The sequence below is a fragment of the Peromyscus leucopus genome, chromosome 6 (genome assembly GCF_004664715.2).
Source record: "Peromyscus leucopus breed LL Stock chromosome 6, UCI_PerLeu_2.1, whole genome shotgun sequence".
NCBI classification, from domain to species: domain Eukaryota; kingdom Metazoa; phylum Chordata; class Mammalia; order Rodentia; family Cricetidae; genus Peromyscus; species Peromyscus leucopus.
In genome coordinates this window covers 79,936,379-79,949,127 of record NC_051068.1, presented here as the reverse complement: position 1 = coordinate 79,949,127, position 12,749 = coordinate 79,936,379, and the positions used below count along the sequence as shown (strand labels likewise).

The 12,749-nt window shown below is 46.3% G+C and overlaps 1 protein-coding gene across 2 annotated transcripts in view; it reads right to left on the bottom strand.

Moving 5' to 3' along the window:
* Positions 1–4,340: 4,340 nt before the first annotated feature.
* The window catches only part of Kcnd3 (potassium voltage-gated channel subfamily D member 3), a 212,505-nt gene continuing 204,096 nt past the window's right edge, over positions 4,341–12,749 (bottom strand). The window contains exons 4-8 of one of the 2 annotated variants that reach the window (XM_028889920.2): positions 8,872–8,973; positions 8,448–8,537; positions 6,917–6,973; positions 5,612–5,859; positions 4,341–4,985 (exon numbers count right to left, since the gene is read on the bottom strand). In XM_028889920.2, coding sequence (XP_028745753.1) covers positions 4,784–4,985; positions 5,612–5,859; positions 6,917–6,973; positions 8,448–8,537; positions 8,872–8,973 — 699 coding nt within the window. In that variant the 3' untranslated portion in view covers positions 4,341–4,783. The remainder of the gene's footprint in view (positions 4,986–5,611; positions 5,860–6,916; positions 6,974–8,447; positions 8,538–8,871; positions 8,974–12,749) is intronic. The other variant, XM_028889922.2, reaches the window with a different exon arrangement.

Sequence of the window (12,749 nt, the reverse complement as noted above, 5' to 3'; positions counted from 1 at the left end):
ATGATATACATGTTATAACATATGCACTACAGTTTCAAAAGAAGACAAGAAACTTAAGAGCTTTTTCTTCCCCCACAGAAAGTTTTCACATTTGTCTTCCTGCAGTTTTGTACAGTGTATTTCTTTGCCGTTGTGATGTTGTTAAGCAAAGCCCAGTAATTATACGAAAATAGAAAAAACACACTTGATGTTTTTCACAAGAACATTAATGGGAGCTCATGACCTCTAAGGAAAACATTGGAATGTCTGATTATCAAAAATATACCATCCCTCCCACCTCCCTGGTTTGTAAAATAGTCCATTGGTCCAAGTAGTCCCCCAGGACTTGGGTCAGTGCCCTGCACTGGCTAATGTGATATCAGCCAGCTTAGTTTAAAGAACCTGCTAAGATAAATGTCATTACTACATTTGATGAGAAAACATAGAATATCCTGAATAAAAAACAAGACCCATAAGGAACCCCTTTAAAAAGCCATTTCATTCTTCAAAGCCATGTTTCCTTGGTTCTAATGCTTTTCATGATGCTGTTTGGGCTCCAAGTGTCATGGGTCATGACAATGTTTTTCCTTTATCCCATCATTTTAAAGCTTTGCAAGTAATGAGAATTCATTAGGAAATCAGAGGGAAAATAAAAGTCTCTCGTGTTCCTTTTACGGTGGTTACCATGCCAACTAGCATGAAAGGGAAACTATTACTTCAAATGAATGGTATTGGGCTCCTTCTGCCTTACTTAGTTACCTAGTAATTGAAGTGAGGGAGCCTGAATCACTAGAATTCATTAATAATTTCAAATCTAATGCTAGCTCAATTTCAATCACTACTGCTATTTTTAAAAAGACAAGGAAAATGATCTAAGCATATAATGCTCCCAGGTACTTTCCCTACCTGCTTTCTGATAAGAAAATGACTTGATCCTGAACTGCGGGGAAAACAAAACAACTGTATAATGTCCTCAGCAGTTCTGTTTGTGACCGTTGTCAACCATGGATCATCATTTACCGTCCTCCTTAATCTGTTCAAATTATGTGGTCATATTCTAATATGTTGTTGAGAGTACCTACTGGTCTTTTGAAAGGGGTTCTGTACAATTAGTCCTGAGCTTGAGACTAGTTAGGAAAAATGGGAATGAGGAAGAAATAATGGTCTGTTTCAGGAGGTCCTGCTACTTCAGGAATGTTTCCCCTAATCATCTCCCTTGAAATCCAGCTTTTTAAAAATATGAGCAAACCTTAGAGTCATAGAGCAGGATATAGAAGACTCTCCCAGGACGTGATGTCTAAGTTCTGGATCAAATCACAATTCTGCCATTAACTTGCCATGAAACCTTGGATGAGTCATTCAGTTTCTTTGTGCCCATTTCTTTTCTCTGAATCAAGGATTTACTAAGTTGACTACTTTCACAGATTGTGGTGAGAAGCAACAGAAAAATATGCTTTGAAATGTCATTGTCCAAGTCTCTTTCATTGAGAAAATTGAGCATTTGCCTGGAAAATCTTGGATATTCCCACTTCACTGATAGAAATGATCACCTGTAGCTTGCTCTACCCAAGAAATGGTGGCTCCGATGTCTATAATTTGTGTTAGTATAGTCAGGTGATTTCCAGGGCTACATCAAGTTGTGTTGACATTTACACAAGAATATTTCTAGTTATGTCATGGCATCTTTGATGGACCTTCCCCAACATATTAACTATGCGAGGCAAAGGGCGTATTGAAAAAACAAAACAAAACAAAAAACAAACAAAAAACCCCCAAACAAAACAAAACACATTAGACTAGTAGCCAAGGGTCTTGTGCTCTGGTCCCTATTCTATCCTTAAATGACTACATTACCTTGAAGGAGTCAAGTTCTCTGGGCCTCAGTTTTCTACACTGTAAAATGAATTAGCTATTGTTTAATCTTCTCTAGGTCTGGTATATTCAATATTATATTTCCAAGTTATTCCCATTTGTTATTTGAATGTAGTCTTAGGCTTTTTATATTTGTCTTTTTGATACCCTCTACCCCAGTGCTAAGTAGGGTTGAATGGAGTGGTAGCTTGGGGAATTTTCAGTTATTCTAACATGGTTTGTGCACCATGAGTCATTGCACCAGAAAGCTGTTGGTCTCCAGAAGATTCTGATATCCTGGCTCTTCACTTACTAGCCAATGAGTCAGACTTACTAAATTGTTCCAGCACACTTTTGTCCCTGTACTTAATCACAAATACCCTTAGGAGATATATGGCTGTGAGCTGTTTTCCTGCATTGATATCTTTGCGCACAGGTGAGCTGGGTCCCTTATCCCCTAACAAGACTGCAATGGGAAGATGAAAATGAAGAGGGTCTAATGCTTTTTTTTGGGGGCGGGGGAGGGTGAGGAAAGGCATGATATGGGCTTTGGAAATGAAATAGAAGCAACACAAACATCAGTTCACTCAAGTTAATAAAACGTGGAATTTGGGGGACACGATTTTAAAAATATATTTCTTTTCATGAGAGTCATAGTATGCTGTGTTGTGCACTGTCCAAATGACATGGAGATCCTTGGTTGAGTCATCATCTTAGTCCTGTAGTGACTTGTTCTTAAATAGAACGGTGGCGTGTATGTGACTGCAACAACATTCCTTTTAAATTCTGTATCCTTATCCCACTCAGTTCTTAGGATATACCATGCACTTGGACATTCCTTTGTCCCATGGTTCATTCTTTCAAAAGAAAGATCCTTTTCTAGTTCTTTGTCCACCCGCTAAAACTGGGTCCAGCTTGGCTCTCTGCCTTGGCTGATAAAATGTATGTACGGAATTACTGGATTGCAAGAATAACTCCATGCCCATGATAAGGGGAAATCCTGGGGCCAGATCTAAAGAAAGGACTGTCAGTAGCCATTGAGGATAAGGGCAGGGAGACAAAGATGGGAAGAAGGGCACCTTTCTTCTGCCTTTCTGTCTACTTTCTGGCTTGGTACCCCCTCAAAACACCTGGACTCCTCTGTGTACAGAGTCCCTGGAGCTGGGGCCATGGAAGCCCCAGGAGTACTTTCAGGCCCCTGACCAGAAAAACCCATCTATAGTTGTAGTAGGCAGAGATTTGGGACTTGCAAATGAACAGCTTATTTGTGAGCTGTAGAATGGATGAGAAGTTCCTAAGCAGCTCATATGCCTCAGATCCCAGGCTTCAGAAACCGCAGGAAAGTAGTTGGGGTTGGGAAGGGCAGGAAAGGGCACTTGTAACTAACCCGAGGCTAACCTGCTCCATTGTAAGTGGTGAAAATGATTAGTTAGATTCCAGAAATACTGTTCCCAGGCCCACTACCATGTAAATAACTTGAACAAACATATTATCCACGTTTTCAAGAAGTAATCTCCACTCCCTCATTTGCGTGGAGGTCATCAGTGTTCCCACACTTCAGCTATCTTTAGAGATGAGGCCTGAAGATGACTCAGACCTCAAGGCATCTTTTAGACCAGGAGAGAATCATCTAGAGCCTCATGCTTGCTTTCTTGCTTTGAAACATCCCTCATGAGGCACACAGGCTTAACCTTCATAACCTCTGTATAGGAACTGCCTCGGGCTGTAAGTCCATTGTTCTTGAGGATGCTCATGGAGCCGCTTGGCAGAGCACTCACTGCATGGGCTTCATGGTGGATCCTAAAGGAAGGTCCATAGCAAGGTGCCCTGGAGCTCTGGAAGCTTCTGTCTTGGTGCTTCTGTCTTCCCTGGGGTAGAGCAGAAACAACTGCTTTCTGAAGTGGCTGTTTCCGTTTTCAAGACTCAGTGTGATACACATGACTATTCCCCAACTCCCCCTACAACAGACTACAAAGACAAGTGGTTCCAATCACAGGGGAAGCACCTCTGTTCATCAGGTAGACTTACCTCACCCTTCAACTCACCCCACTTGACTTCCTTTCTTTTCTGTATTTGCATTTGCTCGGCCTGACTCCCAGGCACAGGTCTGCAGTACTTGGCAGTGACAGAGAAGGCTTTACTGTCCATGGTGAGACAGACGGTTGGATACCGAGACAGCCAAGGTGAAGCAGATAGGTACAGAGACAGGAGACAGACGAACGGAGCAGAAGGGCTGCTGTGTGGTTGCTTGACAGCTCTGTGCAGGTCAGCTGGGCAGTGAGGACCCAGCAAAGGTGACCTCACTCCCCGTGGGAGTGGGGAGGGAACTCAGCAATAACTGACTTTGAGCCTAAAAGCTTTTGCTATAAAAGGAGAAAAATAAAAACCAACCTCACAAAATGCATTGTTTTGGTTTAAAGGTGTTGGGTCCATGGAGAAAAACATTTCACAAAAATCCATTGATTATTTTGTTTTCCACCTTTTCCCATGAATAAATATTATCCATTAAGATCCTTGAAAAAGGTGCTTAATACACAGTGTTATATTTTCTTCCTGTTTGCGTGTGACGACTCGGCCTCTGAGCTGCTCTTGGTCTTGTGTTTTCCTCACTGGGGTCTCCAGAAACAACTGTTATTTGGTCTGAGGTGCCCCCCACCAGGCCCTGTCCAGGCAAGCGGCCTACACCTCCTAAGGGCCCATCCCCTACCCACCCCCACCCTTCCTCCGGCCCCAGCAAGATGCAGTGTCACAGGGCTGTGTCCACACCGGCAGTGGGATCCTCAGGAACCCTTTGCTGCTTCCTTTTCCCTCCAGGCACAAGTCTCAGTGCTGGGGTGCAACAGGGCAGGCAGAAATAGTGGGGAAGGGGGAGGGAGTGGTCCCAGGGGCCACCCACCAACATGCCAGCCCCCTTGACTCCCCACTACCCCCTCGGGCCCTCTGTCCAGTGGTTTTACAAGGCAGAGACCTTGACAACGTTGCTGGCTATGGAAGGAATGTTCGTGTTGGGTCCTGGGCTGGCAGGAGGTGGCCGACTTTCTCCCTCTGGGGTTAGAGCTGGGGGAGTGGGGATGCTGATGATGGCTGTGGTAATCTGGGATGTTTTGCAGTTTGGTCTCAGTCCGTCGTCTGCTTTCAAATTAAGGCTGGAGCGACTGGGATAGAAAAAAGTGAGTTGGTGATGGTTCCTGCTTGTGTGCCCCTCAAATCTTCCTTGACCCCCTGCACGGTTTTTGCTCTATGCTATATCAAGGGACTCTGTTCAGCCTTTGATCTGTCCCTTTAACAACCAGCTTATAATTACCATTCTAGTCACTAGTAACAATTCCTATGTCATCAGATAGTACTTCTTCCCAGCCCTTGTGGGCTTATCACTTGTGTTGTTATGACATTTGCTTTCCCTGAAATCTCTGCAACTTATTTGGAAGTAACAGGAAGGAAAAGTCAGTCTGTGATTCACAATCAGCTTGGGATAAGCCATATATATGTAACACAGTTGGGAAAAGTATTTTCTTAGGAAAATGATTATAGGCTATCTTTTTAATTTTTGGATTCTTTTTTAGTTTTTTCCCTCTTACTACCTAAAGCCACTTTTGACCTAAACTGCTATAGTATCACCCAATATCCCATGAAGACCCCTGGATTACTTTAAAGCATGAGAAGGAAGGTTGGGAGGAAAGCAGAGGGGCCCCATGCAGTAGATCAGGGGAACCACTACGGGATCCCTGAGGTTCTAATGTGGAGATTGTTTAATTCTGGGAAGGGAATGGAAACCACCCACCTGGTGGTGAGGGAGGGCTGCTCACTGCCCTGGATGTGGATCGTGCTGAGTTCTTGCATGCTGCGCAGGCGAGTGGCTGGCAGGTTGGAGTTGGGCAGGTGTGTGGTCTTCTTACTGCGACGGGAGCAGCAGGTGGTGGTGAGGCCCGAGTGGCTGGACAGAGAAGGACTTCTGGTGGACGGGTAGTTCTGCATTGAGCTTTCCATGCAGTTCTGCTCAAACATCTGCTCATCAATAAACTCGTGGTTCTGTGGGAGGAAGGAGAAACCGTGAAAAAGAAGAAGGGAGGCGGGGGAGCCCCAGTCTCTGTATGGCTGCCTGTTTTGGGCCTTTAATGAAGGACCTCCCCGCTCCAGATGCCTGGATTACAGATAAAGGTTTGTGAGGGGTTTCGTTTCCACAGGTGTCAATGTCAAAAGAATCCATTGGCCTCCCTGGCCTTGAGCCTGGGCAGGGACATGGTTGTTAAATCATTATGTGTCATATACTCCACCTTCAGCTTTGAGCAGAAGGGACACAGAGGACATGGAGGGCCTTAGTGGCATCGGCAGAGAGAGAATCAACTTTTTGTTAGTAAGCCACTGAATATGAGTCTTCTGGTCATCTTTGCACATCTGCTGACTCTTACAGGTGTGACATAAGTCTGTAAAGGTTTGGGACCATTCACAGAATTGGGAGAGCATTGCTCTTAAGTGCAAAGGGGTCAAACTGCTAAGGATAAGATTTCTTCCAATTTTGTTTCCTTTTTGCCTGACTATGTATGGCATATGGATCCTTAACAACCTGGCAGTTCAGGATTCCCTAGGCCAAATGTAAACACAGGAAAGAATGTTAACAGTTTCCTGTCTGTAGGCCATGAGGGTGGCTCATACATAGCTAAACCCAGAACAATGGAAAAATGGATACTTAACCAAAGTGACTAAAACTCTGTGGCATTGACAGTGTGAGGAGAAAGAGAAGTGTAAGGACAGAGTTCAGAGAAAGCGTCCCCTGGCAGCCAGTACCAGGAGTTCCCAGGAAACTGAGGAGGTAGCGCAGAGATATGTGGTATATGGGCGTTCCAGAGGAAACTGTTCCACTGCCCCCTCTAGGCCCCTGGGGGTGTCAAAGAAAAGAACAGGAAAGGAAATTGGGTGGTTGGGTGCAAAAATACTGGAAGCCTGAGCTGGTACTGGGTGTGGCAGCAGAGATAGCAAAAGCCCGGGGAGAAGCAGCAGCACATGCAGAACCCAGACCGGGGTAAGCAGAGTAGATCCACAGACTCAAGATTCAGAGAGAAGAACAATTGAATTTGTAAAGCTATACCTTGATGGTGGAGGTTCGTACAGATAACAGGGGATCATCCACAAGATAGGATAACCCCTACAGGACAACATGCCAACAGAAGATAGAAACACCATTGATTGTACATTCCAGCATTCCGGTTTGGACATTCAGTTTCTCAATCCCAGCAATACACCCTCCAAATTCAACATTCCAGCCCCCATTCCCAGCATTCTGCTTCCCTTGTCCCAACATTTCACCCATTGGCTCCAAAAGGAGCCTGCTTAACCCAACATTCACTCTTTCCATACCAACATTCTTCTTTTCCTATCCCAACATTCCACCCCTGGGCCCCACATTCCTTACCCCAAACCCAGCATTCCGATATCCTGTCTCTACAATCAATTCAACATTCCCTCAGACCCAGCATTCCGCCCCTTCAATGCCAGCATTCCATCTCTCAGTCCCCCAATGCCAACATTCCAGCCCTTCAAAGCCCAATGTTTTCACCCATGTCCTTTTAATTTACACATTCCACCCAGTGCATGCAACTTGGAAAGGGCAGTGGGGTCTGGGCCTATCCCATTGGCAAGTTGGGTGTCCTTGGGAGAACTTCCAGATATGCATACATGGTCTTTGACCATAGATGCTGGTACCCGGGCTCGCAGAGCACTTTCTCATTTAGAAGATCTCACTGGGGTTCCACAGTCATCCATGGTATCCATTTATTTTGCTCAGAGTAAGAGGCACCTAGCATCTGGGAGGCCAGATTACAGGCTACTAGGAATTAGGAAGTTCCTTTCAAGGGTGTGCTGAGCCCTGACTCTAGGCTCTTTGGGTGGAAAACTTCTGGAAAGGAATAGGGAAGAGGTTCACTTTAGCGTTTCTATTCTGACTTCTCCCACCTTACTGGTCCCAGCATTTTTGCCAAGGGTTCAGGGTTGGCCCTACTGCCCTTCCTTTCAGGCTGTCAGGAAGGCACAAGCATCATTCCCATTCCAGCTGTGGCACCCTACGCCATGATCTCCTTTAGCAATCAGCCTTTCACAATCTGAACTCCCTGCAAAAGTGCAAGTTACTTAAGTGGGGTTGGGACTGGTAAATCCTTGGCTAAAGAATATATATGTATATATACACTGCCTCCTTCATTAATGTAGGCACAAAGGGACCCATGGGTTGCCTCAACCCAGCTACAGGGGTAGAACAAAAATCTTCCCTCTTCTCTATTGTCCTGTGTAAATTCAGCCTGAGTCTTGTTGGCTGATGCCCATCAGAACTGAGAAATGAAAAAACTGAAACGCTTAGTCCTCAGTAATTAAGATACACGATGGTGTTGGGTGGGGGGGGAATGGGAAGGCTATGGGAGTGGCCTCTTCTCTACAGCTACAGGACTCAGCTGATCTCTCACTCTGGTGACCTTGCCCCACCCCCTGGGGTCTTCATCCTTCAGACCTTGCTGCTACTCTTTTGGATTCGAAGGGGACAGACTGACTATCTGGCCTAGGATGACAACGTGAGTAGGGCCTTGGGAGGTCAGGGATGAAGCAGGAAGGGGCAGCAGGCTGGGACTCACAGTGGTCTTTTCTAGGCAGTGTAGCAAGTGGTGGTGCTGGCTCTCGATGAGTGACGTGGTCTTGCCCATGTGCTCCTCTTCCGGGGTGCCCTAGTGAGAAAGAAAGAAGGACTGAGCATGACGCTGTTGTCTTCTCCTCTCTTCAGCCTCTTCATTTCTTCACAGAAGGTAGGAGGGCATGAGGGACATCTTGGTAAGTCAAATCTTAGGGCCGCCATAAAACCTGCTGGTCTTGGTCTTGGGGCCCTTGTCAACAGCTGGTTTATGGGCAGCGGTGATAGTTACATGGGAGCAGTATGTTGGTGGGGACACTTGGAAACATGCCCCTGTCAGAGTCTAACCTGGGGCGGCCTGGGGGACCTGGGGGTGAGCAAACAAGCCTATTTCTGTTTCATCTCCTCTGTCAGCTCTCACGGACACCTACCGTCAGCTCCAGGGCTTCGTTGAGGAGCCCATTACGCTTGCTGTGCAGGTAGGCATTGGAGCTTCCTGTTTTGGCCACACGGATTCTGGCAAGGCGGGCTTTCTGTGATGGGTAGACAATAAGAGAGACAATAAGATACAAGGAGAGCAAGCCTGGCTTCATATCCTTTATACCCTCTGTGACAACAGCTGCCCTGGAGGCTGGTTTCCCTAGCATTGTGTGCGAAGGGAAAATACGCTCCCCGGTCTTAGCCAGTCTTAGCCTTACGCATCTCTATCTCTAGACCCTGGAAGGAATCTGAGACCCGTGTGCCCACTTTCGCAGTTTAGCCATGGTCAGGGACTCTAGGAATCTTCACAAATCTTCAGCCTGGGTGGACTCTTGGTGGAAGAAATACCATATTCTCAAGTCCTTTCTCCCGAAGCCTTTCTGACATTTTCCAGTCAGTATTGCACAATGGCATGAGCCATTCTATTACTTCCTGTCTCTAATGAGACTGTAGGGTTCCTAGAGGACAGTGTGTGCCAGCTGTCCTGAATCTCTCCTGGGTTCCAGTGTGGCTGGTTCTCTACTTGCTGTAGGTTCCCAAGTAATAGTTATGAGGCAAGGCAAAGAGAGCAATGGAACGGCCCACACCTCAGCTCCCCTGTCTGACCTCCTCCTAGCACTTCCCACTAAGGTGGCACACACACTTACTTGTCTTGCTGCTGTTTCTCTCCTGTGCTAAAACATAAACTCCCCGAGGGCAGGAAGTTCACTTTGTTTGTTACCAGGAGGCTCTCGATCTTTCCAAGTCAAGAAATGTATTTATAGATGTGCAACTGACTTTGGGAGTTGATGGATGTGTCAATATACATCTGTGCTGTGCATAGGGGTAGGAAGAGCATAGTGTATGTAGAAGTGGCCTGGTGTGTATGTGGCAGAAAGGAACACATGACAATATGCCACTTCGGCTTTACCTAGCACAGAACTGGAACTCTCCCTGGGAAAGCCCTCAGCAGACAACCCCCTCCAGAGGGTGGGCCGCATAGCATCTTGGGCCAAGCTCATCTTACTTGCTTGCTGAGGAGAGGGAGAGGCTCGCCAAATGATGAATGCTGGCTGCTCCCCGGCCCCCCCCCGCCCCGCCCAATGACCACTAGCCATGAAAAACAGCATAGCAAAGAGAGAGGACCATGAAGTTCAGTCTGGGCCTGGAGAGAAGCCCTTTGGGCTTAGAGTACATAGCCTGGGCTCTGTGGATCCAGAACCAGCTCCAAGCTATTGCTCCAAGCAGAAGAGCCCATGAGATTCATAGTCACAGTATGGAGTAGACGACTCTCTTCCTGCCTCTGGGTGCAGGGACAGGTGACTTGATTCTGGACCCTAACAGAAAGGTTCTGGGAAATTGTGGCAATTTTCATTTCTTGTTATGCTCTCCCAGGTACTCTGCTGGGGCTGGTTCATCTGCTAGGAGGAGGCCATGGGCTGTCAAGAGAATGGTAAAGGATACGTGATGTTCCCTGCGTCCTGGGAACTCCCCCACCCACTTGCAGAGACAATTAAACTCTTTCCCTGGTCTTCAAATGTGGGAAAGAGGCTAGAACTTGAGTTGGAAGGTCTTCCTGCAAGTCCAAGGATGGCAACTCCTCTAGATGAAGAGGATGAAAAGGATGATATGAGACAGAAAGGCCAGCAAATCAGCCCTGTCACCCTGCCTGTCTCAGAGCAAAATACATTCATTCATTCCACATCTAGGATGAGTCTGCCCAGGAACCCTGCTGCAACCCTCTCATGGCCAGAAGTCTATAGTCAAGTGAGCTCCTCACAGTTCATGGCATTGGCTGCTGTCACTTTGGGAGAAGGTTAGATGTGGAGAGCTGCATATGGAAATCCAGTTGTATCAAGCTCATTACAGCCTTATGTCATCGGATTGCCACTTAGAGCCAGACCTTTCTCCTAGGTGGGGTCTGTCTTTATTACTTTCCAGAGATGAAAGGCTCTCCTGTTCCCCTCCGAGGCACTTCTTTTAATCTTATCTCACTCTGGACTCTATTAAGGTAGAAGATTGTCACATCAAACACACTGTATCGTTTAATCATCCCTATATGGGAAACAGGTTTGAGGAAGATTTGCAGAACGGTATCCAGTGTGTGAAACTTGGTGGTGCCCTCTACTTGGTTTTGTGTTCCTGAGGGTCAGACCCTGGGGCTTGTGCACATTCCTTTATTGCCAGCATCCAGTGCATGCTCTGCGCTGAACAGGAATTCAAGCAAAGATTGTGGTAGCCAAAGAAGGAAAACAGAGCATGGTTGGCTGGAAGTCTATGCTTATAAAGTCCTTGTAACGGGCTCAGTCATTGTGTGAACTGGTCAACTTCCACTCTCCTCCACTACCATAAGGACACTATGAAAGAAAAGAGAATGTAGAGCCCATCTAGGCTGTTTCAAAGGCCAAACAATTAATAATGAATTGATTTTTTTTATGTTTTATTTTTTTAATTTTACAATACTATTCAGTTCTACATAATAGCCACAGATTCCCTTGTTCTCTCCCTTCCTGACCCCCTCCCCTTCCCCCCAGCCCCCCCCCCCATTCCCACCTCCTCCTGATCAAGGTCTCCCCCAAGGACTGGGATCGACCTGATAGACTCAGTCCAGGCAGGTCCAGTCCCCTCCTCCCAGATTGAGCTAAGCGTCCCTGCATAAGTCCCAGGTTTCAAACAGCCAACTCATGCTACGAGCCCAGGACCTGGTACCACTGCCTAGATGCCTCCCAAACAGATCAAGCCAATCGACTGTCTCACCTATGAATTGATTTTTTAAAAAAGGAGTGCATGAGAGGGAGCCACTCAGCCAGGGTAAGGGAATGGATTAGAAAGGTTTCAGCTCATATCTTCCTACTAGGAAGTCAAACATAGCTTTCACGGTGTCTTCCTCCTCCCTCTTTGAGTTCACCTCCTTTCAGGCACATTTCTAAACTTGAAGGGCAAAGCCCAGGAATCTGCATCTTCAACAGGTATAAATGGAGCTTTGGGATTGGAGGAGAGCTCTGCTACAACACTGTCAGCCCTGGACACCATCACTGGTCAGGACCATTTGGGGACCCCTGAGGAACCTGGCACAACTGGGACGTTCTAGCTGGCATCTGGCAGGGACTGCCTGGACATGAGTCTTTGCATCGCTTGCCCTCAGAGAGGTAGAAGGAAGGCAAGGGAGAAATGGGAACACAGGCAGATGTACATGTAGACATTTATCAGAGAGCCATTAAGACTTAGGTTGATGTAAACCCATACACAAGAATGTTTACTTGTAATAACTGGAAACCATTTCTGTCCCAAAAGCTCTTCAACAGACAATAGAACACTACTGAGTGAGAAAAGTAAATGGACTTTCTTTTTTTCTTTTCTTTTCTTTTTTTTTGAGACAGAATCTTATTGAGTTACCCAGGCTGGTTTTGAATGATGCTCTATCCTAGGTTGACCTTGAGCTTATGATTCTCCTGTTTCAGTCTCCTGAGCATCTGGAATCACTGTACCACTAGGCCTGGTATAAGGAATTCATGATATAATTTGAATTAGTCTCTGGGAATTATATGGATGAAAAAGGCTAACTCCCAAAGGTTGCCAACTGTATGAGTACATTTATGTAACTTTTCTGAAATGAAAACATTTGATAAGTGGAGATCAGACAAATAGTTCCCAGGAGTAAGGAACCAGTAGGAGTACAGCAGGAGTGCGGTTATAAAAGCCACGAGGGCTCTCATGTGGGAACTGGCTAGTCTTATAGTCATGAAGCTGTTAGATCTGCAGGAACCCACATGGGTGAGGAAACTGTAACTAACACACACACACACACACACACACACACACACACACACACACACACACACACACGGAA